Raw genomic sequence first — 24909 nt, forward strand, 5'->3', positions numbered from 1 at the left:
ACTTGTAGGTTCGGAGAGATTATCAAAAGTACAAAAAAAAAAAAAAAGAAGGTAATTTTTTTAAGATTGAGATGCAACCAGCCACTAGTGGTGTGCAACTAGTCAGCCTCTTATAAAAAACTAATGGTCGAATTAAATATTAGTAATTGTACTTCAATTAAAATTAGAATCTGAAGAAAATGTAGTCCCTATATATATATATATATATATATATATATATATATATATATATATTTTTTTTTTTTTTTACTTTTCTTTACTTTATATTTTCCATTTCTTGCCAATTTCAACTTTAAAAAGGGTAATTTAGTATTTTTTTTTTTTAAATCGTGAAATGGGTGATATTAGTGTCTCCTCCTACGAATGCAAGATGAGGTCTAATCCCCTTGAATTTCATTGACTTCGTCAAATTTTTAACAAAAAGAATAATCAGTTACTAAAGATGGTAAAATGTCAAAATACCCTTATGTGTTGAAATTATGAAAATATCCTTCGATCAAAGCAACTCAACTGTGTTCGATCTAATCATTTTAAAAATAATAGCTTTGAGCACTCTAATCGTTTTCAACCAATTTATCAATGATTTAAACCTAAATTTTGTTATTTTGAAGCTTTATCTCATCGTTTCCAACCCTTTCTCATTATTTTCAATTCAATTTCATATTTTTGAACCTAATATTAATGTGTTCATTTCAATCCTATCATTTTCATCTCATCCCAAAGACGTTCTTTGATCCAATGCTTAGAATCTCCACACAGAAAATGTTTAAAAAAAATTAGAGAAAAATAAAAAAACATCGATAGAAAATATGAAACAATGACGAAAATAAAATTAGTTCCCCCGCTGTGCGTAGTAAAGAACACAAACAAGATTTTTTCTTGATTTTTGTTTTAGAGAAACTCATGCCTTAAGGACAAAATGATTTAAAAAAACTCACGTGAGAGTTGAAACCTCCACCCATTCTATGAAACATGAGTCTTTAAGTTGATTAACTCAAACCTATCCCAAAATCAAAATTCGTTTCAAAGATTTTAATAATAGGATTTCACAGTGATGATTTTACCAACAATAACATATACAAACCCTAACTAATGAGATATGGTAAAATCCTAACTTCATATTCTTAAAGAAGATGAAGTTGGATTTTCTTTTACTTCAATGGTGTGAAATATTTCAATCTAACAGTTGAGATTTGAATATATTTTTTAATTTTATTTTTAAGCTAAAACAATAGCATTTTGGTAATTAAATGTTACAAGACTAGCTTGGATATTTAAACCATAGACCATCAATCAATAGAATAAATGTTGGTAAGGGTTTCATCGGATCAATGAATATTCAAAGGTAGACCATGCTTGAAAGATTTTAATACTAGTATTATCAGCAAAAGCTATTGGAATTAATATATATATATGTGTGTGTGTGTGTGTGTATGTGGGAAATGTTCAGCACCCAACCATGCCCAACAATTTGTCCAACATGTTTTGTCCTACATGGGTTAGAAGTTTTGGAATAGGCTGATTTTTGGTGAGGATGATCTCTACGGTTAGAAGATCATCCTCACCAAAAATCAGCCCATTCCAAAACTTCTAAACCCATGTTTACAAGTTGAAAAATCGTGGACCATCCATTTTTTGTAAACCATTTGTGATGGGGTTAGAAGTTTTGAAATAGGCTGATTTTTGGTGAGGATGATCTCCTCACCATAGAGATCATCCTCACCAAAAATTAGCCTATTCCAAAATTTTTAACCCATGTAAGACAAAACATGTTGGGCAAATTGTTGGGTAAATGGTTGGGTGCCGAACGGGACCTATTATATAAACGGATTAAAGGACATATGACAAAACATATGTAAAAATAATGTAACATTAATAAATTTTCAAAATATGGGGTTAAAAGTTTGGATTGAGCTGATTTTTTGTGAGGATGATCTCTATGATGGAAAGATCTTCCGAAAAAAAAATCAGTCTAATCTGAAACTTCTAACCCCATTAAAAGTGATTTAGAATGTGAACCGTTGAATTTTTGCCAATAATTTGTAAATCATTTTTGATGGATTTAGAAGTTTCAGATTGAACTGATTTTTTGTGAGGATGATCTTCTCATCATAGTGACCATCCTCGCAAAAAATCAGCTCAATCCCAAACCTCTAACCCATATTTTGAAAAACCATTGTTTTTACGTATGTCTTAGGAACTGCCCCTTATGTATATATATAAGTTGTGATAATATGACTCGTTAGGTGGCATACTCCAATGACTTTATGACGTGAACAAACTCAAGAATCATAAATCTATACGTTTCGCATTATGCAGTTCCCTTGGGATACATTTTTTATGGTGAAGTGCAATCGTGTATATTAAGGCATTTAGGTCTACAATACCCGATCTTGTCACGTCACGGAGTCATTTGCGTATACCACCTGGCGAGTCATATTATCACGACTTAAAAAAAAAAAAAAGGGCTATTGACAAGAATCCATATAGATTCCGGTTCTGGGTATTATGGGGATCCAACCCGTTGACATCGCTTCAATTCTCGCTTGCAATAGACGGTACTTACCATCTATAAATTGCACCATCAACTTTCAACATATCAAAGACGAAGGCGAAAGGCGCAGCGCAGTAGAGAGAGAGAGAGAGAGAAAATGGAGTTCTGCCCGACCTGTGGAAACATGTTACAGTACGAGCCAGCCAATATGGGGAGAAAAGCGAGGATCTTCTGTCCCACTTGTCCCTACGTCTGCGAATTAGAGAATCAGGTAATCCTCTCTCTCTCTCTCTCTCTCTCTCTACTGCAAATTAGTTAAATATGGATTTTTTTTTTTCATTTTTTGATTTTTACAGGTAAAGATTAAGAAAAGACAACGTCTTGGGAAGAAAGCGATTGACCCTATCTTCAGTGGCGAAGACGCCATGAGATTTGCCCCCAAAACCGAAGGTCTCATCATCATCATCTCTTCCTTCATTTTATTTTATTTTATTGTGATGGGTTTCTTTGATTTATTTATGATTTTGAAGTAATGGGGACTGCTTGTTAATCGAAAGTAATTGGGTTTTAGTTGAATTAGCTGAGAACTAGATACTGTTGAGGAAACCAAAAAAGATTACTTATTTTTCATTTTCTTAGTTAAAGATTGAATTGTGCCCATGTTCTTCCATGCTAGTTTTAGAGATATACTGTTGTCTTTGGTTTGGTTTTTCGACCCATTTTGTATAATTTGGATTGTTTAAGGATAAATAGGATTATTTTTCAACTTTTGATTCATTCATTATCGAATATTTAGACAAAGGGATCCATTTTGGGATTACTTGATTGATGGCGGAGAGAGGATTAGGTGTAAATTTACATATAAATATGATCATGGTTTAAAATTGAATTTCACAATGTATTCGAATGTATCGGGACATATTGATGTCGATTGAGACCAATACGAAACATTCAATGTTTCGAAAATGTATCGGAATGCGTTGGCCAATAAAACATCTTTTTTTTCTTGATCAAAACAGTCCTCTGATATGATATTTTAAAAATCTTGTAAATGATAACACCACTTAGTAGGAACAATTGTACAGTCCTAATCCTACCTCGACTTATTCCGGAACCCCGACTTGGTGACTATGTTCCTATTGAGTTAGTTCCGATTGTAATACCTCTCACATTTTGCTTGATGGCCAACTCAGGGACGTCAGAGATAGCTTGTTATTACCGTCAAAATGTGAATAAGTCAAGCCTTGATAAGCTCCTTAGGAAGGGTAGGTCAAGTGTTCGAAACTCCACGAAGCTATGAATTCCTTGGGGCCACCCTCCAAGGACCGGTTGACTTGACTCAACCAGTTGCACGTAGGACTTTCCGAGGGAGTGGTGCATGTGACTGGGGGATTAGTCTCATCCGAAGGGTGGGGATACCCGTGATAAGCAAAAAAAAATTCCTATGCTTCCTCATAGCAATCTGTCTGTGTTTAGCATCCCAACCCCGATACTTTGATTCACTTCTCTTGCAACTTCCAACTAGAAGAAAATTGCCTCAAATGAGGGGAGTTAGGAACTTAATCCAGGTTTGATCCATTCTTCACTAAAATATGTGAAACAATGCAACCCAAGGATTTTTGAGGAGGACAAAAACTTGTTTTGAAAGATCCATCTACATCTCTCCATCTAGATGTGATGAATAAATGCTGAGAATGATAATCTTTGACCTTGATGTCTATATCATTCCCCTTAAATGCATTCTCAGCACATTTGATATCAAATTTCTAGCCAAGGATAACTCTGTTGTAACATGATTAATGAAGAATTCATTTCCATCTACCTTGAGCAGACCAACACTCCAAAAAGATTTGGACTTCATTTTCTCTAGCTACCCAACAAAAAACTCAATTTGATTGGTTTAGAAGATAGTCACTAAAGTCGCCACTTTTTCAAAAAATCGCATTTAAATCGCGATTTTAAAGACTGGCGATTAAATCACACGATTGTTTTAAAAAGTCACGATTTAAACAAAAAAAAAATGTGATTTTTTTTTTTTTTGTTGAACAAGCTATTTTAAAAGGGTTTTTTCAAATACCATTTATTCTTAAGTTTAAAATAGGATTTGATGATATAAATGATAACATCACTTAGTAGAAAAAAATATACTGTCTTAACACTATTCCGATATTTTTCCGATTTTGTCTCGATTTTTTCGTTTTTTTCGACTTTTTCCCGAACCCCAACTTGGTGACTATGGTTTAGAACACTCATTGAAGGTAACTTGTCGTGTACTTTCAATCCCCTGAAAGAGCTGCCACTCACGCAGTGATAAAATTTGGCGCGAGCCAAAGGTTTAGGTTTCTCAAACTTTAACTTGAGGAGATTCATATTATTCCATGTAAGAACTCCCTTTGTTATTGTGCTTGTTTAGCTTCCTAGTTCTCATTCTATGCCCTTATAGAATCCTGTGAAGACCGTTGAGAAAGATATGGTTTCATCCATTATGGGTGGTTATCCACACAACTATTATTGGTTATCAGTCACAAACACAATGTTAGGTGCCAACTTGCCACACAACTATTATTGGTTATCAGTCACAAACACACTGGGTTCAAAACTCTGTCTTCACCTACTAATTACTAAGCACTAATCTGCACTTATCCAATAAAAAATAAAAAACACAGACACGGTCTTATTGATGTAAAAAAAAAAAACTTATAAATGAGCCCTGGAATTCAAGAACCAGTGCACTGTGATCATTATATGTGATTACTGCTCTCATTATAAGTGGATTATCGTTATCATCTTCATTGAAGTTTTATTTGGGTTTTGTTAATGATCAGGTTGGCAGCTTGTGTAATAATTTGCCATCCCAACGTGAATCCAGGATCATTTTATTTTTAATAGAATATAATTGCCTCTAATGGCTGCCCAATAGAAATGATAGTAACCATACGAAACTTTTTAACCAAAATAAGCCAGAGCTTCAACACATAGAAGTAGCTTTACTCAATCAACAGTTCGTAGGAAGTGTTCATCATTGTATATTCAAACCTATCTACCAAACTTTTTTGTTTTGGAGTAAGTAGGTTGGATTGGATCTGGTCATATTGGACTGTATTTTTTTCAGAGTAGGACGTTTCTTCTTAAATCTGTTTGGATTATGGTGGACTATGATGTCAGCAATTGTTGACATTTAGGAGAACCCTCTCAGAGGAAAGAGTGTCTGAGATTCTTTACCTTCATTAGTAATTTAGTGGGGCTTTATACTGATCTCTTAGAAGATCAAGAAATCTTCCAGTTTTCTGTGGTGGTAAAATGTTCTATCTGAAAATGTCTAGTGGTTTCATATTTTTTAATATAAATTTAATAATTTTTTTCAATATCATTCTAACACATTACTGCTCATTTGGTGTACCTCAGGTTCCAAAGATAGTTTGTATGAATGAAACACTGTGTAAAGATTTGATGAAAGAAACTTGGGTCTGAAGCTTGATTTTACAGTCACAAGCAGTGAAAAGTTTGATTAGAAGCATAAATAGTTGTAGAGAATTTTTTGTTGAGAAATTTCCGTTATAGTCATTGTACGTGTCAACCCCCAAAGGTTCTATTTTTATGTTTTTTCTGTTAAATTTTTCTCACATGATTCCATTTTATTGTGACTTCCACCATATTTAGCATTTCTTGTCTTGCTTTTATTTAAGTGTTAACTATAGTTTGATTAACATAAGCTGTGATTTCCCTCTATATGTATAATGTAACCTCTTATACATGCCAAGGGTCCATCTCACTGTCTTCTTGTTAGCCATGTTTGGCCTGTTTTAATCGGTCCATAGATGGTTAATACTTAATACTGATGTGTTATTGAGACTAGAATTACCCAAAGTTCAAATTGATAATCTGAATGATTTTCTTTCTAATGTGTGAGTGATGTACTTTCCATTCAAATTGAAGTCTTGCAAACACAATTCATTGCATTTAAAGGCTAACTGTGTATTTTTTTCATGTTTCATTATTCAGCAACCTGTCCTCATTGCAACTTCGGGCAGGCCTACTACAGGCAACTTCAGATACGATCAGCAGATGAGCCCATGTCAACATTTTACCAATGCTGCAATGATAACTGCCGAAGGGAATGGCGTGAAGACTAAATACATTTTATGTCAAATTTAAAAGCAAAGTTTGTGTGTTCTAATTGCTACTCCCTCAAATTTACTTAATTTTTTGGCTTTGTCATTTATATATCTCTTTTGATGAGTTTCTTTTTTTATGCAAGACGACAGTGATTATTCGACTTGTGATATTGTACTCTTTGTTTTTTTCGTTCCATTCATTTCTATTTGATATGAGATTTGGGTTTTGAGAGCCATCCAATCCAAATGTTTTATAATTTATCGGTGTATTATATTGTTAAGTATGGTTCCCTTTCCCTTAATAAGCTCATTGAATCTCATTTTTATTTGCTTGGAAAATGCTCGATTAATGCCCACACATACCCAGAAATGGGTGTGTGCCATTTTACTTTCATAAGTCTTCAACAAATTGCCATCTACTTCAATTTTTTTCCCTCTGGAAATAGCTTTTTCAAGAGGAAAATAAATTTTTTTTAAATATGAGTCGTGGCAATCCGACTCACTTTTTTGTATGTTCTCTTCAGAGAAGCGTAGATCCTTTGCTTCGGGATACACAAGGACAGATCTTTATGGTTTTATACGGTTTTGTGAAGGGAGTATACAAAGAAGGTACAAAAAGTGAGTCAGATTATGAGGACTCATAAAATATTTATGAGAAGTTGTCTATACCCCTTTTTGGTATTATTTATTTTATCAAAATGGGTATCCATTGTACTATCATTTTATTAAAATTACCTTTATACTCATGTTTTGAATTTGATGCAAATGAACCTTAAGGACTCTTATTTATGGCTCTCTCATGTGTCATACTTAATCGATTCTGACGTGGAGTGTGCCAGAATTATAGATTTTATGCCTCAAGATACACAAACGCACATCCCCATAAATCTGTCCCCTGTGCAGTGGTGAATCTGGAGCTAATTATTTGCCTAAATTTTTTGGGATTCTTTTTTATCTATAATCTAAGGAATTTAATGTTAAATTTCCTTAAATTATGACTTGGGTGATAAGCCATAATCTAAAGAATTTGATGTTTAGAATATGAGTCCCAAAAGTGACCTATAGTCTTTGATGAGGGCATTAGAAAATCAATTTCCAATCATTATCAAATTTGATTTTCTTACCTTATTTTAAATTGACTCGAAAATTTTCACTCGATGACGTGATTATGGTACAAAATCATTGATCGTTTTTCTTGTGTATCCCAAGAAAAAGATCTATGATTCTGTGCCTTTACCAATTTAGCCATGTACACATCAAATGAAAATTTTCAAGTTAGAAAATCACTTCCCTATTTTAAATTTATATAAATAAGTCGATTCGTTGTCCTAATACATTTATAAAAGTTTCGGATTGAGATGATTTTTTGCAATTAATTACCCAATATATCTATAAAAGTAAGGCATCACACCCATAAGTACCTCAATTTATTTGAATCGAAATTTTTGATGCCCTAGTGGTTTTGTTAACTTACATGTCTCCAAAAGTAAGAAATTTTTTTTTTCCTATTAATACCAAAAACTTGATGTAGAAGGATATTCCTAGGGATTCTTAATTAAAGCAAATATCTAAGATGAACATTGTAATCTCTAGGTAACTCTTGTGTTTTTTCCCTCTTATCCCTGCCTTTCTTTTTGGAATCCTTATGTGGGTATGGTCTTTATAATTTAAAAGGGTAATATGGATTTTATTACCTTAAAATTTATAATTTGTCTCTTGAGTCGTGTGTCACAGTATCGTAGATCTTTTTCATCGGGATACAACAGTCTTATTAAATCAATTGTTTTATATCAAAAACAGAAAACTCAGTTGACTCAGCCGAGTTTTTATTAATTCGAATTAAAACGAGTTAATTTAGTAAACGATTCACATTGCCTCTGAGCTGAGGGTCTTTTTATTTGCTACACTCAATGGAGCTCCAGTTCCCTGATGTTGCTAACTTGCGCTCATCGTCATCCTCCTTGCTAACGTCCACTGCTGGTGTAGTACTCCCCTGTAAACCAGCACCGAGAACAAATTCGCCATTTTTATTGGTGAAATCGGCTAAAAGAAACGTTGAGATTTCAAAAGGGCTTCAAAAGGAATCAAAGAGAAACCTTTCTCTGATTCTAAGAACTGAGGCTGCTGTTAAAGGCATCGAGAGGAAATCGAATTCCACGAAAAACACTCAGCTCTGGCCGAAAGCGGTTTTAGAAGCTTTGGATAATTCGATAAGAAGTAATCAGTGGGAAACTGCTCTCAAGGTTGGTGAATTTTTGTTTTTCTAAAGCATATTTGGTTTCAATCTCAATAATGGGTTCTCTTTGTTTTACTAAATTACTCTAAGAATCTTATATTGCTTCATGTTTTTTGAACAAATTGAAGTTGTGGGGTGTTCTTTGATTTTGGTGTTGTTTTATTAGAATCGGATAAATATGTGAAATTTAATTGTTTTTTGTGTAAATGAAATTGTGGATATATTTCAAAATACTAAACCAAGCTGTAGTAATAGTTTGAGTTCTATGTTCTGGGGTTGTTTATGAAGAATTGGAGAAATACGTTGAATGGGTTTGATTCTTGAACAAATAAAAGTAGTGGGTAGTCTCTTTTTTATCTAAATTTCATACCAATCTGCAGTTCTTGTTCGACTTGGATGTATTTTTGGTGGTAATGGGCGATGTTTCAATAAATAATTAGATGGTACTATAGGCATTGTAGTATGTTCTGTTCTATTACCTCTTTTAAATGCTACTAAATGGGATTCATTTGTTGAAGAATTTAATTAATGGGTACCCTTAACATTAAGCTTCTTTGTTTGGTGAAATTGCTTAGAAGTTTTCCCTTATCTTACCTGAATGATTTTCTTACATGGAATTTTTTTTTTTCCTCATTTCCCATCCACAGATTTTTGAACTTCTCCGTAAGCAACGCTGGTATCAACCAAGATGCCAAACCTACACAAAGCTCTTGATGATGCTTGGGAAATGCAAGCAACCCGGGCAGGCAAGCTTGCTATTTGAGAAAATGTTGTCTGAAGGGATCAAACCCACCATCGATGTTTACACTTCGTTGGTGAGTGCTTATGGACTCAGTGGTCTCTTAGATGAAGCGTTTTGTATCATTGATAAGATGAAGTCGGTCTCTGACTGCAAACCAGACATATATACATATTCAAGTGTTATTAACTGTTGCACTAAACTCCGTCGTTTTGATCTTATTGATCGTGTTTTAACCGAGATGTCATATTTGGGAATTGAATGTACTACTGTTACATACAATACCATGATCGATGGATATGGTAAGGCTGAGATGCTCGAATTGATGGAGAGCTCACTCACAGACATGATCGAGACTGCTAGCTGTCTTCCTGATGTCTTCACGTTGAACTCTTTCATATGGGCTTATGGAAATGTTGGACAGATTGAGAAGATGGAGAGGTGGTACGATGAGTTTCAACACATGGGCGTCAAACCAGACATGAAGACATTTAACATCCTGATTAGATCGTATGGAAAAGTCGGGATGTATGACAAAATGGGGTCCGTCATGGAGTTTATGGAGAAAAGATTCTATTCTCCAACAATAGTTACTTTTAATATAGTTATTGAGACATTTGGGAAGGCAGGAAACATTGAAAAGATGGAGCACTTTTTTCGGACAATGAAGTATAAAGGGTTGAAGCCTAATTCTGTTACTTACTGCTCTCTTGTTAGTGGGTACGGTAAAGCTGGTCTTCTAAAGAAGATTAGCTCGATCTTAAGGCAAGTAGAGAATACTGATGTAGTGTTGGATACCCCATTTTTCAATTGTGTCATCAGTGCCTATGGCCAGGCTGGAGAGTTGAAGAGGATGGAGGAGATGTTCTTGGAGATGAAGGAGAGGAAATGCAATCCCGATAACATCACTTTTGCTACTATGATCCAAGCCTACAATGTGCAGGGAATGGTCGAAGCTGCGCAAGAGTTGGAGATCAAGATGCTTAGCTCGAAAGACATTTCAGGTATCTTTTGATTTTCATCTTCTCTTTAATTTAGAAAAAGAGCTGCTATTGGCACCCCAACTTTTACTTATTACATTCCAATTTCTTAAATTATTTATTGCACCCCAATTAAAGATTAAAGCAAACCATCCAAACATGACAAAAGTTTGGTTCAAGTTATTATTTCAACATTACAAAGCGTTATTAACACATTGAAACAACTTAAAGAGTTATTTACAATTAGGGTTAGGCCCATATAAAATCCTAAATCTAACAAATAGAAATCTAAAAAAATTAGAAAGTGAAAGAGTTTCTATTGGCACCCCAACTTTTACTTATACTCAACAATTGACTCGTTTTTTTTTTTAATTTTAATTGATGTGTAATAAGTAAAAGCTGGGTTGCCAATAGCAACTCTCTTTAAAAATCTTGAATTGCAATGTTAGAAAAGTTGATGTCAAATCAAAAGTCAAATTCATTAAGTGTTGAACTCTTATTACTCCTACTAGGTTTAATTGTTTTTTGCCATGCCAACTTGCTGACATTTCATAGTGTAACACGACACTTCTAGGCACAAGATATGCTTATGGTAGAACCAGTTTTTAACCATCTTTTTTATCAAATAATTTAACAGTAAGGGTTTGGATCATGCACTCTAGGTACTTGGGCAGCCATCCAACTCAAAAGTATGTGTGACAAATTACTAGCTTACCACCAAGAGGATTTTGTTGTATCACTAGTTAATATTTACACAGCCATGCCGCTGTATTAGAATTTCAAGAGATTGTTGTGCTGGACACCCTAACACTTAGGAGCCAGTGTACCTGTTTCATGTGTCTAGGTAACATTGGTTATATTATTGGGGTTTTGGGTAGTATCAGTGGATGCATTTACTGCTTTTCAAGTTAAGACTCTTGGCTGCTCTGTAACATACATTCTTTTATTACAGGAACCAGATTGATTACAGGATAATTAAAGTACAAAAAACAGGTGAAATGCCAACATCTATAAGAGCAAGGATTTCTGATCTTTAACTATGGTCCAAAATGGTAAGAGGCCAACTCTTTAACCTTCTGAATACTTTTCAGCTGGTAACTAGAATCACTTCTTTTCACTTTCATAACCATACGAATTCCAAAAACTTGAATAATTGGGTCAATTTCACATCTTTTGTTGCACTTCAACTGAAAAAAAGCTATTTGATAAGGGCTCTTCACATTTTTTTTTTTTGGAGTTCACACATTCAACAAGCTTATGAGGGAGATTATGGTATACCTTTTTTTTTTTTTAATAATGATTTTCATTATCATTTTATTTTTTTGATTTGTATATGTTATCTGATTTTATTTATATCATTTCAATTTACTTCCATTTTTCTAGACCTTTTTTTTATGTTTTTTTCTAAAAAAATTGCATGGGTATTAGTGTGTACTACCACATTAATGATAACCATTCACAATGCCTTATCTCAACTAGTAGAAAATTCTTTTATTTCAGTTTTTTCAACAGTTGGCACTTGTTCCAATTTCCTTGGTGAAAGAAGAAGAAAAAATTAAACATTATAACTAAATCACACTCTTTCACATTTTCTATGTTGTAGGTTCATAATCTGAAGTATTGCAGATTACCACACTTTTGTATGAACATTGTAGCTATTCAAGTAGTGCACATAAAAGAGGAACGGACCCTCGTGTTCATTCTCTTGCTTTCTTGCAAGACAAGTGGTAACAGTCTTATATATCCAGTAAAACAAGAATTGCTTCCTAATGTAAGTGATTACCATTTGAAAAAAATCATTTCTTTTCATCATGATAATTATCTCAACTATCAATATTCCTTTCATGTCCGAGAAACAAGACATGGGACTGTCAATTCTTTTTTCGACTTTAAAAGCTTAGTCGATCACAAGTTGGATCCTTGAGTCAATACAGGATCAGTGTCTGATGACTTAAAATTCGAATACAGGATAGAAGACTCGGTCTTGGACTAGGACAATTTTTAATGGAACTTAGTAGAGGTGGCCCAAGTCAGATTTGGTGATCCAAACCACCACATAACTCAAAAGAACCCACTTTTGGGGCCATTTCTTTTGGCACAAAAAATTATTTCATTTTTCTGTTTTTAGACTCTTATGTGGTTTTTATATGTGATTTAGCCTTTCAAGATTGATTTTTTTTTTTTTTTCAAAATTAATGAAAACCCATCTTTAGTTTTTGTTCTTAAGACCTTGCCTAATCTTTTGTTAAATAACACTTGCAGATCTGAACCAAGAACATCCCTCACAAAAAAATAAAAATAAAAGGAAAAAGAAGTAAGAAAGTTCGAATGACGTATTTTGATAATGCTGATGAAGGGCAATGGCCAATGGTGTACTAGGATCGGTGATCTTTGGGAGAGAGGAGGAGAGGAAGAGAATAATAGGAATGAAGTTTTCGGTCTGGGTATGAAATTGATGGGGTCATTTTGTAACGTGTAATGAATTCTTCAAGCAAATCAAACTTACGAACTTAAAACTTGGATTTAAAGTCTATAGTTTTGAGTTTGAGAAAGTCGTAAAGATAAATTGGAAAACAAAGGTTTCACATTATCTCTAAATTATAATTTTAGCTAAAATATATTTGTCTAACTCAGTTATTTATATATATTTAGTTTTAGCTATTTAATGTTCTTATAAATAAGTTACAAGTAAAATGAAGTCATTATAACGTCTCTAATTACCCAAAATTGAACTGAAAAATAATTGGGTTTGTGATAATGGATCAAAATCTAGTAATCGCTTTGGATGCCAAAGAAATTGTCTCTAGAACAATGGTTTTAAATTTGGGTCAGGATCCATCGAATCATGGAAAAAACACATGATCTTAACCGTTTATACACCAAATGCGATGGTTGAGATTTACTCTAGGGATAAGGGTCTCTGAGATATGTGTTATCAAGATATATGCATAAATATCAACTATTGATTTTGTGTCGAAAAGGTTGGGATCATGTGTAGCTCACGAGTCACTGGAACCAGCCCTTTAAATAGTTGGTCCTACTACATCTATTTATTCTTCAAAGCCTCATCCTTAACCACTCACAAGGATTTTTCTCGACTTACCTTGTAGGTGTAGTTTGTGGGGGTATAGCATGTACTCAGGGGATTTTGAGAAGATATTGCGCTCTGAGAAGTCAGTTGCCGCCTACGAGTCTGGACGCTGGTTATATATATATAAGGTTAGGATCCGTAGACAACATTCTAGATAACGTGTTTTGTCTGATAGGGGCAAAAAGTTTCGGAATAGGATAATCTCTATGGTAAGAGGATCATAAGCCCATTCTGAAATTGCTAGCCCTAGCTTACAAGTTAAAGAATCGTGAACCGTTCATTTTAACTATTAGTTTGTAATAATTTTTCATAGGGTTAGAAGTTTTAGAATCAATTGATTTTTTGTGAGGATGATCTACTCACCACAGAGATCATCCTCACAAAAAGTCAACTCATTTTAAAATTGTTTTGCCATATAGGACAAAACATCGTTTACGGATTCTGACCATATATATATATATATATATATATCCAACACTTTTTTTTTTTTCTTTCAATAATACCCTTTCTTGTTTTGTTTTTAATGAAAAAGACAAGGGCATGTTAGTTTTTTTACATAATAAATATATTTATTATGTTGCCATTGATTGTCATAACATTTATTTATTATGTTGGCATTAATTGATTGTCATTAATTAATGTATTTATTATGTTGGTATTGATTGTCATAACATTTACCAAAAAAAATATTTAATTTAAAATATTTAAATGCTTATAATATTTATTATGTAAACAAACATTTATTATGTAAAAGACTTGACTTCTTTAACTTTTTCACTAAAAGATAAAACGAAGAAGGATAGTATTAAAAAAAAAAAGGTGTTAGACAAGCTAACGTCCCATGATTTACACACACATTGTTCTACTTTCAAAGTTAAATCTTAGCTATGTTTGTCAATGGATTGAATCAAATCGAAATATAATTGCATTCAAATTTGATAACTCGAGAGGATTTGGGTTTTAACAAGGATTCAATTTGATAAATTATCAGATTTTGGATTGATTGTGTCTTTGATTTGATGATGTGTTTGGATTTTATTTATTTTTTCTTAAATGTAGTATTAACTTAAAACCGATCTAATCTAGATCTATTGCAACTACCTAGATTATTACAAACATTATGTAACTTATTTTCTTCAAATCATTGCAACTGGTTTCGTGGTGTAGTTGGTTATCACGTCAGTCTAACACACTGAAGGTCTCCGGTTCGAGCCCGGGCGAAGCCATTCGTTTTTGCTCTCATTTCCCTTTTAAGAAAATTCGAGTATCCGACGGTTGACGATTTCCTCCTAACAACCTGTACACGTTGGCAAACAAGTAATTGTCCACGTGTTTGAGATACGTTTGTTTTCAAACTGATGTGTCTTTTGACCTAGATCTTATATAAGAGGCTAATTTAAATGACCCAAATACCCTTGTCATTCCTCTTGCAAGTAAACAAACATTTTTCTCCCAAAAATCTAAACCTAAATACCCTTATCTTTATCCTTAAAGCAAATAAAGAAACACCCCCCCCCCCCCCAAAAAAAAAAAAACCACTATCATCCTCAGTCCATTAATTCCATTAAATTATTGATTTTCTATCTAAAAAAAGCCTATTCTTCTCCACCTCTACTTGCTCATTTATCGTTAAGGTTTGAAGGATTTAAAGATGAAGGTAACAAATATTATCAGAGAGATTGTTGATGACTTGATGATGATAGTGTCTCTGGAGGATAAAAATCAAAGATTTTTTTTTCCCTAGGTATTTAAGTCATTTTCTATCTCTCAAGGATAGCATACCTCAAGGGGACATGTCTTGAGTTTAAAGAAACAGTGTGAAGGTTTCTCAAACATTACCCATAACATAGGTGTGGAAAAAAAAAACAAGAGAAAAGGGCAGTTTAGGTATTTAAAAATATTATAAAGATAAATCAGTAAATGGGATTGACTTTTGAGGAACTATAAAGATAAGACTCAAAAGTCCGTAACTATTTAGAAAGAAACCCCTCCTATAGGGTCTATAAGGTACTTTTGCCCTTTTTATAACTCACCTCCCTAATTCTCTTCTCAGTTCTCATGAAACCGTCAAAAATCGTAATTTTCCATCTGTAGTGATTCTGCTACTTATTGAGATTCCTGTTGTTCTTCGATCTATTTGTTTTGCCGACAAGAGAGAGAGAGAGAGAGAGAGTTAGGGGTCTGTAACAGAATCCAACCCTCCATGATGGAGATCACAGGAGAGAAGAGATCGATGGGGAGAAAAATGGATAAGGGTGATTTGGCGGGAATTCTGAGAAAATCATGGTACCATTTGAGATTATCTGTTCGTCACCCATCTAGGGTTCCAACATGGGATGCAATCGTTCTCACAGCCGCGAGTCCTGAGCAAGCCGAGCTCTATGAATGGCAACTCAAGAGGGCGAAGCGGATGGGCAGAATTGCTAGTTCTACGATCACTCTTGCAGTGCCCGATCCTGAAGGGGCACGCATTGGGTCTGGGGCGGCCACGCTTAACGCCATTTCAGCTCTTGCCGACCATTTGGAGAGCCTTGGTCTTGGTTTACCGGTAATTTGAACATTGGGTCTTCAGCTTCATTGTTTGTTTTGGTAAATTTGAGTGTAATTTGGGGGAATTATAGTTGAATCTCTTTGGTAAAATGGGTGTTTATCAAAATATTATTTTGAACAGATTTTGAGAAGTCGAGGGAATAGATTTTGTTTATTAATTTTTTTTTATTTATGTTAGATGAACCTCAAAATGAATAAAAGATTGAATTTCTTTGTATTTGGAGAAGGCTACGACCTGTTATGGAAGTAGAAAATTGAGAAAAGAGGTTCAAATGTAGATAGATATTTCCATTTCTGGTAGGTTGACTTGGTCCTACTATCGGAAACCCAATGTACTTACTAAAATGGGCATGGGGATTTTACGTCTATGGAAAAAGATTAAATCTGAAAACATAAGAATCAAATATGAAATATAATAAATGTTATTATGTTATGTTCCCTTTAAATCTTATGATAACAGCATATGTATACATGCAAAGCAGATTCCTCAATGGCTATGTTGTGATAGGAGTTTTCAATGTAATCATTGGCGTAAAAAAATGTTACAAATCTTTCGTGGATACAAAATATATATAACTATTTTTAAAGAGTTAAATATGATTACAATTCATAGCGAAAAAATGTACAAGATTCCCCAAGTAAGAAAAAAAGGAGGAAAGATAATTAGACGCTACCAAAAACCAAGATCCTTAACTTTTGTTGGTGTTCAAGCTCATTCTATCTCTTTGAAAATGAAGGCCTAATGGAAAATGCAAACTTTTAATCTTCTTCAAAACCACTAGAGTCTATTTTCAGGAAAAGTGACTTCGTCATCATTAATATACCAACACCCAAAAGATCTTCCTTTTGACATCTAATCCCTTCAATGCCCAACTGCTTAATAGCTCAACCATGCTTTAGGGAAGGTCACAATGAACTCCACGTATTCGCAAACATGCTCCAAATACTTGAGGCAAACTTGCAACAAAGTAGAAGATAGCCCACCCATTTTGTGAGCTCTTTAGAAACGAAGCTTATGTTTGGCATGGCTCTTTCTATCAATGAGATGATTAATTACTATTAGGATCTTGTCATGAGAAGCCATCAATGTAAAAAAAAAGGGTCACTTTTGAAGGAGCTTGTTTATTCCAAATTGATTTGACCGGGAAAACCGAGAAAAGTAGGTACATGCTTCCAACTAGAGCCAATGCAATGAATCCCACAAAAAATCCCTTGCGGATTCTCAATTCCGCATCCAAATTTGTTTCTCTTTGTCATGCAACAAAATAAAAGCTTCTTTAAATCTGGCCAATAAAGCAATATCTTCTTCAACTTCCCAATTGTTAAACTTTTCCCTAAATTGAAGATTCCAAACCACCTTGTATTCCGTATTTGTAGCATCTTCCTACCTAGCTAACTCATTGAGGCTTGGAAATGATTGAGACAAGTGTGACTCACTATAGATTTTATGCCCCAAATACATCCTAGACTAATCTATTGATCAATCATAGGATTTAGAGCCCACAATTGCCTCTAAGAATTCCCATCTGATTATATTGGGAGTTTTTTCCAAAATATTTGGGAGATGAATGGTTTCTTCATTCAGATATTGGAACCTTATGTTGATATCTTGTTCAAAATATTTTGTGGGACTCCACTCAGAGCTTGAGCACCACTAAGAATAGAAGGGTGACAAATGTTTGCCGAGAACTAAGGAAATTGAGCAATTTTGCTTCCGTTCACAATGACTAAGAAAGAGACTGCTGATATACAACTTTCTCCATATTCTTCATATCAACCCAAAGTTTATATTTGGGACAAGTGACATTGTTGTCATTATTTTTGTTTTCATTTAATTATGTCTGACACTACATTTATTTCCATCTTCAATTCACAGACTACACTTTTTTGGTGTTAAAAGTTGTGTTTTCCATGCTAGTGACATAGTGCACGCACGTTTTCTCTTTTGTTCATATATACTTTTATTATATTTATTTATTTGCACTTTCCTATATGGATGAACTCTACGTAGAGTTTGACAATTATTTTGCCTTAATTTCCAAAAATAAGAAAGAAACCCTGGAGTAGTCTAGAATACTCTAGTAATTATCTTGTTGTGGGTAATCTCTTTTGTTTCCAGCTTTGATTGGACGTTTATCATCTGTAGGTAGAAAATGTTGAGAATGAAAGTTCACAATCTTCGTCTCCATACGAGAGGTCCAACAATGAAGTACATCTCCTACCAATGGCTAACTTCATGGCCAAAAGGCATATATTATTGCTGCATGCTGGAGGTGATTCTAAAAGGGTCCCATGGGCAAATCCGATGGGGAAAGTCTTCCTGCCACTGCCGTATTTGGCAGCTGATGACCCTGATGGGCCAGTTCCTCTGCTTTTTGACCATATACTTGCAATTTCCTCTTGTGCAAGACAAGCTTTTAAGAATGAAGGTTACTCTATTGTGATCCTTTTTTTATTACATTGAAGTGAAACTTGGCTCTCATTTTGTTTAAAAATCATCTTCATGTTGAACCCTTGTCTAATATATCAAAACTAGAGTTCTATTGTGCCTAAGGCATGGGCATCCTCTTTGGGATTAAGGGGGTAAAAGCAGAAAAATAAAATAAAGTTTGGGGGTATTATTAAATTTTTTTGAGGTTAAGGGGTAAAAGATGAAAAACAATAAAGTGGGTTAAAGGAGTAAATATGATGGAGTTAGAGGGGGCCCACAAAAATTGTAGTTGAATGGGATGTTTATCCTAGCTGGATGAAAGTTTGTCCCCCACAAAAGTGGGCCCTACAGTTGTGTTTTATTACTTTAATGCAGGAAGGATATCTTGTCAATCCTATCCTTTATTCATTTCAAGTTAATACCTATTAAAAAAATATGTTCATTATTAATTATGGGGAGAATGTAATGTGGGTCAGGTTTAAGGGTAAGTTGTTAATTTGACAATACATGTACTGGTACAAGGGTCCCCCTATCATTGTTTAAATTGGGGTGTTTGGTAATTCTTAATTTCTGGCCATGCCTTTCGTTTTTGAGATGCATCTTCCATGTCTCATCTTATTTGATATTTAATGCTAAATTGGTTGAAACAAGTATGTATTTTCTTTAATCGCTTTCCCTTTCACAACTCATGATCTTTTTTGTTCCCCCTCAGTTGTTGCTATATTCTTTTCTTCGTGACACTATAGAAGCTGACTTGTAGCCAATTGTTTGTCTCTGTAGGTGGGATATTCATTATGACTGGAGATGTTCTCCCGTGTTTTGATTCCTCCACTATGGTTCTTCCAGAGGACTCATCATGTATTATCACTGTCCCTATCACCCTCGATGTTGCTTCTAACCATGGTGTTATTGTGGCATCCAAAACTGGGATTCTGGATAGAACTTATTCACTCAGTTCGGTTGAGAATCTTCTACAGAAGCCCAGTTTAAAGGAGCTTGTTGAGAACCAAGCACTTCTACATGATGGTAGAACATTGCTAGATACCGGAATAATCGCTGTTCGGGGTAAAGCATGGGTTGAGCTTCTTATACTTGCAACTTCAAGTCAAACAATGATTTCAGAGCTTCTGAAGAGTGGAAAAGAGGCAAGCTACCATCCTTCAATTGTCAATATATGCTAGTTAAAATTACCAACTTGTACACATTAGTGGGCTATAATGTTTATGGCATCTTATTCTTGAAGTGTTGATATATGTGTTGACAAAGCTCAAAAGAGGCCTCATGGGATTGGTTGTGTGGCATTATTGGGGGCCTATCACGGCCAAGGGCGGAGCTAGTAAGGAGCTGGTGGGGGGCAATTACCCCCACAGGCCTTTAAGACACCCCTATATTTTCAACAAATTACATGCCCCATTTGTCCCCACTCCCTCACCTCTCTCCCCATTTGCCCCCACACCCTCACCTCCCTTTCAATTTTTTGTTGATGACATTGCCTCTTGACTGGGCCTTCTCATATACTAATAGGAAATGACCTAAATATCCTTTTCTTCAACTTCTGACCAAAAACCTCTGAATTTCTCCCTAAAACCATTCATCTTCAAGTTCTTCAACTATACAACTAACCATAGTTTGCCCCCACTACAAGAAAATCCTGGCTCCGCCCCTGATCACGGCTAAAACTTTTATGCAATCAGTTCCTGCATCAACCCTTCTCTTTTGAAGTTTCTGCAATGTGGAGAACTTTTAACTTTTGAATGATTTGTGCAGATGAGTTTATACGAGGATTTGGTAGCAGCTTGGGTACCAGCAAAACATGAATGGTTAAAACTTCGACCTTTGGGCAAAGATCTGATCAATGGATTGGGAAAAAGGAGGATGTTCAGTTATTGTGCTTGTACGTCATACTTGGTCTGAAATCTATCAGAATCTTAATTTTAATATCAAACTAAATAACATTAAAAAGAATTCTAGTTCAATATTATCCTTGAATCAATATCGATAGCATATCTTGTATGGGGGATGTTGAATTTCCTGCTTTGAAGTCCCATGCTTATTCTTTCTTTGTTTCATTGCAGATGACTTGTCATTTTTACATTTTGGAACATCTAGTGAAGTTCTAGATCACTTTGGTGGGTCCGGTTCAACTCTTGTAGGTCGGAGGCACTTATGTTCTATTCCTGCGACCACTGTAAGTGACATTGCAGCATCTGCTATTATTCTTTCAAGCAAAATCTCACCTGGAGTCTCGATTGGGGAGGATTCTATGGTTTATGATTCATCACTTTCAGGTGGAACACTGATCGGTTCCCAATCTATTGTCGTTGGTGTTAATATCCCAGTAAGCAGTGATAATGGACCAACACGGGATTCCTTTCTATTCATACTGCCGGACCGCCATTGTCTTTGGGAGGTTCCTTTAGTTGGATGCAAAGAAAGAGTTATTATCTATTGTGGACTCTATGATAACCCAAAAATCTCACTTTTAAGGGACGGTACTTTTTGCGGGAAACCATGGAAAAAGGTCTTGCATGATTTAGATATCGAAGAAGGTGAGTTGTGGAGCTCATCTGGTGGTCAAGAAAAGTGCTTATGGAATGCTAAGATATTCCCCATTGTACCTTATTTTGAGATGCTTAGTTTAGCAATGTGGCTTATGGGCTTGACCAAGCATGAAAACTCTATTCTTGCATTGTGGAGAAGTTCACAACGAGTCAGTTTGGAAGAGTTGCATAGATCAATAGATTTTCCTCAACTTTGCTTGGGTTCCAGTAATCACCAAGCTGACATTGCAGCTGGAATTGCTAAAGCTTGCATTAGTTTTGGCTTGCTAGGACGCAACTTGTCTCAATTGTGTGAAGAAATTCTGCAAAAAGAAGTATCGGGAATTGAAATCTGTAAAGAATTTTTAGCCCTTTGTCCCAAACTTGAGGCTCAGAACACAGGGATTCTTCCACAAAGCAGGGCTTACCAAGTGCAGGTTGATCTTCTTCGGTCATGCGGGGAAGAAATAAGAGCATGCAAATTGGATCAGAAAGTTTGGACTGCAGTTGCTGATGAAACTGCTTTGGCAGTAAAATATGGATTTGGAGGTAAAAACTGAATTTCTTTATCTTGAAATAAAGATGAGAAAATAAAAGGAAAAAATGAAAAAAAAAAAAAAAAAAAAAAAAGAACGTGAAAAGTGAAATAAATGCCATTGTAAATGCACATCATCTTTGAATGCTTCCTAATCATTCACATTAGTAAAATGGAAAAATTAACTAGGGTTTTTATTTATATCAAAAAAGGGGGAAAAAGGAGTGCAAAAGTCAGAGAACAAGCCATTGTAAATTCTCATTATATTAGGATGCTTCCCTATTGTTCACATTAGTAGGAAGGGTTAAATCATCCCAAAATGGCTTTATGAATCTTTATGTTCATTAAGATGGACCATTATTTCTATATTTACTCCTAAATTGTTTCATTGAAGCATTTAATTCAAGTTGAGTTTTGCTCTTTTGATTGTGCACTCAATTTTCATCCTTTATGATATTTACCGGGGCCGTGGTTCACATTTTTTTTGTTTTGTTGTTGTTGTTAGATCATCTATTAGAGTCCAACAGTGTCTCTCCTTCGAGACATGAGGGCAATAATCTTGATGGCTGTGTAGACCGTCCTTTCTTCCCAAGAAGAGCTAGGGTAGAGTTACCAGTTCGTGTGGACTTTGTTGGAGGTTGGAGTGATACTCCTCCTTGGAGTTTGGAGCGTTCTGGTTATGTTCTTAATATGGCTATAAGTCTTGAAGGTGCTCTTCCTATTGGCACAACGATAGAGACTACGACTACTACTGGTGTACTGATTTGTGATGATGCCGAAAACCATTTGTACATTAAAGATCCTAGATCGATTGCTACACCATTCAATCATGATGATCAATTTCGACTTGTCAAATCTGCACTGCTCGTTTCTGGTATTATTCATGACAAGATCCTTTCGTTGACTGGCTTAAAAATTCAAACATGGGCTAATGTGCCCCGTGGTAGTGGTTTGGGGACTTCAAGTATCTTAGCTGCAGCCGTTGTGAAAGGACTTCTCGAAATAATGGATGGAGATGAAAGTAATGAAAATGTTGCGAGACTTGTTTTGGTCTTAGAGCAGATCATGGGCACCGGAGGAGGTTGGCAGGATCAAATCGGAGGTTTGTACCCTGGTATCAAATTTACTTCAAGTTTTCCGGGAATACCACTACGGCTTCAAGTCATTCCCCTAGTGGCTTCACCTCAGTTAGTGTTGGATTTCGAGCAACGACTACTCGTAGTGTTTACTGGCCAAGTAAGTTTCTGTTTTTTGTTTGTGGTGTATTGAAGGGCATTTCTGTTTTTCTTGAGAAAATAATCTGATATAGTGGGTCTTACTGGGTACATGGTTTCAAAACTCGGTTTGACATCTTGTCTCGTCCACGAGACCGAGTTGTCTCATCTCAGACGAGAGTAAGTCATTTAACTTGGTTTATAATGTTTTTTTCATATATATATATATATATATATATATATATATATATATATATATATTTATATGAAAATAATTAAAAATATTTTTATAAAATAAGGTAGATTAGAAATATATATATATATATAGGGAAATGTTCAGCAACAAACATTTTGACAAACATTTTGGCAAAACATTTTTCAAAACATGGGTTAGAGGTTTTGGAATGGGCTGATTTTTGGTGAGGATGATCTCTACGGTGAGGAGATCATCCTCACCAAAAATCAGTCCATTCCAAAACTTCTAACCCTATCAAAAATGGTTTACAAAAAACGGACGGTCCACGATTTTTCAACTTGTAAACTGGGGTTATAAGTTTTGGAATGGGCTGATTTTTGGTGAGGATGATCTCCTCACCGTAGAGATCATCCTTACCAAAAATCAGCCCATTCCAAGACCTCTAACCCATGTTTTGAAAAATGTTTTGCCAAAATGTTTGCCAAAATGTTTGTTGCTGAACGGGACCCATATATATATATATATATATATATTTATATGAAAATAATTATAAATATTTTTATAAAATAAGGTAGATTAGAAAGCGTGGATCCAACTCCTTTGTCTTAATGTTTATACCCCAAACTATAGTTGAATGGGACTTCTATCCCTTACAAAGCTGTAGTTGGAGTGGGACCCACTGTTGTATTTTATTATATAGATTAGATAATTAAAATTTTAAAATATAATTAGTTTAATTAAAATACAAAATCTCGGTTAAACCGGCCAAGTTTTACTGACTCGGCCGATATTTCCAAAATATCATCTGAGTCATCTCATGAGATGTTGTGAAATTAGAGACGTCATATAAATGTGTCTCGTTGCTGAACGATACCGAGATGACTCGGGTGAGTCATCTCGGTCTCGGACTAGATTTAAAACCATGATTGGCTATGTTCTACAAGCTAATGTTTCCATATATTGCTTCGATCTCCTATATATTTCCTGAAACAACTTACATTATATATGGCCACATTTAATCAGGTCCGACTCGCAAACCAAGTCCTGCAAAAAGTGGTAACACGATATCTTCGACGTGATAACCAACTTATATCCAGTATAAAGCGCCTCGCTGAACTAGCAAAGGTCGGACGAGAAGCTTTGATGAACGGTGATTTAGATGATCTGGGGGAAATAATGCTGGAAGCTTGGCGGCTGCATCAAGAACTAGACCCATATTGCAGCAACGAATTTGTCGATAGGCTCTTTGAGTTTTCTGACCGCTTCTGCTGTGGTTACAAGCTTGTCGGTGCTGGTGGCGGAGGGTTTGCTTTGTTACTTGCCAAAAATGCTGATTGTGCTAAAGAACTGACACATTTGCTGAAAACATCTGCAGATTTCAACGTCGATGTCTATAATTGGAGCATTTTTTCAGAATAATAGTCAAATGGTTGTTAGTGTTCCTTTAAGATAACTTCTTGTATTCTATATTTGTTCTCTTTATATCTTATGCTTGTTGAGATGTGTATTCTTAGCCGTAATGGCAGGCAAGAAACAAAAGATAGGAATAATTATTTCCTTTTCTTGGCCTTTATCATTTTTTGGGTATTTGATGCTTTTCCAATCATGTTTTAATAAAGGTTAGCAGTATAGCTCTTGTGTTCTTTAATAGTGCAAAAGCTGGTTGATCTGATACCATTCGACTTTTTCGACAGATGAAACATGGATTTACCTTTAAAAAAATTTACTTTTCTTTAATTAAATTTTTTTGTTTTTTTGTTTTTTGGGGTAAAGGGCCTCATTGACTGA

At 34.9% G+C, this 24909-nt stretch overlaps 3 protein-coding genes and 1 non-coding gene across 9 annotated transcripts; all 4 read left to right on the forward strand.

Annotated features, from left to right (window-relative positions):
* Nucleotides 1–2597: 2597 nt before the first annotated feature.
* LOC147390862 (uncharacterized) lies at nucleotides 2598–6850 on the forward strand. Its single transcript, XM_086458552.1, has 3 exons — nucleotides 2598–2765; nucleotides 2851–2944; nucleotides 6497–6850. The coding sequence occupies exons 1-3, from the start codon at nucleotides 2652–2654 to the stop codon at nucleotides 6625–6627; spliced, it is 339 nt and encodes a 112-aa protein (XP_086314678.1). The 5' UTR covers nucleotides 2598–2651; the 3' UTR covers nucleotides 6628–6850.
* A 1650-nt stretch (nucleotides 6851–8500) lies between these two features.
* Nucleotides 8501–13162, forward strand: LOC147390863 (LOW protein: PPR containing protein). 5 transcript variants are annotated; one of them, XM_086458549.1, is made up of 5 exons: nucleotides 8502–8852; nucleotides 9493–10588; nucleotides 11517–11616; nucleotides 12168–12335; nucleotides 12827–13162. In XM_086458549.1, the coding sequence occupies exons 1-3, from the start codon at nucleotides 8520–8522 to the stop codon at nucleotides 11537–11539; spliced, it is 1452 nt and encodes a 483-aa protein (XP_086314675.1). In that variant the 5' UTR covers nucleotides 8502–8519; the 3' UTR covers nucleotides 11540–11616; nucleotides 12168–12335; nucleotides 12827–13162. The 5 variants fall into 5 exon arrangements, with proteins under 5 accessions (XP_086314673.1, XP_086314675.1, XP_086314674.1 ...); XM_086458548.1 differs by having other exon boundaries at nucleotides 11517–12335; XM_086458550.1 differs by having other exon boundaries at nucleotides 11517–12291.
* A 1645-nt stretch (nucleotides 13163–14807) lies between these two features.
* Nucleotides 14808–14881, forward strand: TRNAV-AAC (transfer RNA valine (anticodon AAC)). Its single transcript has one exon. It is a non-coding gene; the product is annotated as a tRNA-Val (tRNA).
* A 791-nt stretch (nucleotides 14882–15672) lies between these two features.
* Nucleotides 15673–24697, forward strand: FKGP (L-fucokinase/GDP-L-fucose pyrophosphorylase). Of its 2 annotated transcripts, XM_086458568.1 has the most exons (7): nucleotides 15673–16203; nucleotides 18352–18634; nucleotides 19417–19781; nucleotides 20404–20530; nucleotides 20712–21725; nucleotides 22217–22947; nucleotides 24145–24697. In XM_086458568.1, exons 1-7 carry the CDS (start codon nucleotides 15859–15861, stop codon nucleotides 24538–24540), a joined length of 3261 nt encoding a protein of 1086 aa, XP_086314694.1. In that variant the 5' UTR covers nucleotides 15673–15858; the 3' UTR covers nucleotides 24541–24697. The 2 variants fall into 2 exon arrangements, with proteins under 2 accessions (XP_086314694.1, XP_086314695.1); XM_086458569.1 differs by lacking the exon at nucleotides 18352–18634 and having other exon boundaries at nucleotides 16064–16203.
* Nucleotides 24698–24909: the final 212 nt, after the last annotated feature.

The sequence above is a fragment of the Akebia trifoliata genome, chromosome 11 (genome assembly GCF_017979445.1).
Source record: "Akebia trifoliata isolate Shusen 1 chromosome 11, ASM1797944v1, whole genome shotgun sequence".
NCBI lineage: Eukaryota > Viridiplantae > Streptophyta > Magnoliopsida > Ranunculales > Lardizabalaceae > Akebia > Akebia trifoliata.

What these genes read in the sequence shown, in the direction of transcription:
- LOC147390862 (XM_086458552.1), top strand. Translation starts at nt 2,652, where the DNA reads ATGGAGTTCTGCCCGACCTGTGGAAACATGTTACAGTACGAGCCAGCC. An exon ending in TCTGCGAATTAGAGAATCAG is followed by an intron (nt 2,766 to 2,850) that starts GTAATCCTCTCT and finishes TGATTTTTACAG; the next exon opens with GTAAAGATTAAGAAAAGACA. An exon ending in ATTTGCCCCCAAAACCGAAG is followed by an intron (nt 2,945 to 6,496) that starts GTCTCATCATCA and finishes TTCATTATTCAG; the next exon opens with CAACCTGTCCTCATTGCAAC.
- FKGP (XM_086458568.1), top strand. Translation starts at nt 15,859, where the DNA reads ATGATGGAGATCACAGGAGAGAAGAGATCGATGGGGAGAAAAATGGAT. An exon ending in AGTAAAATATGGATTTGGAG is followed by an intron (nt 21,726 to 22,216) that starts GTAAAAACTGAA and finishes TGTTGTTGTTAG; the next exon opens with ATCATCTATTAGAGTCCAAC. An exon ending in TCGTAGTGTTTACTGGCCAA is followed by an intron (nt 22,948 to 24,144) that starts GTAAGTTTCTGT and finishes ACATTTAATCAG; the next exon opens with GTCCGACTCGCAAACCAAGT.
- LOC147390863 (XM_086458547.1), top strand. Translation starts at nt 8,520, where the DNA reads ATGGAGCTCCAGTTCCCTGATGTTGCTAACTTGCGCTCATCGTCATCC. An exon ending in AGTGGGAAACTGCTCTCAAG is followed by an intron (nt 8,853 to 9,492) that starts GTTGGTGAATTT and finishes TCCCATCCACAG; the next exon opens with ATTTTTGAACTTCTCCGTAA. An exon ending in TAGCTCGAAAGACATTTCAG is followed by an intron (nt 10,589 to 11,226) that starts GTATCTTTTGAT and finishes CATGCACTCTAG; the next exon opens with GTACTTGGGCAGCCATCCAA.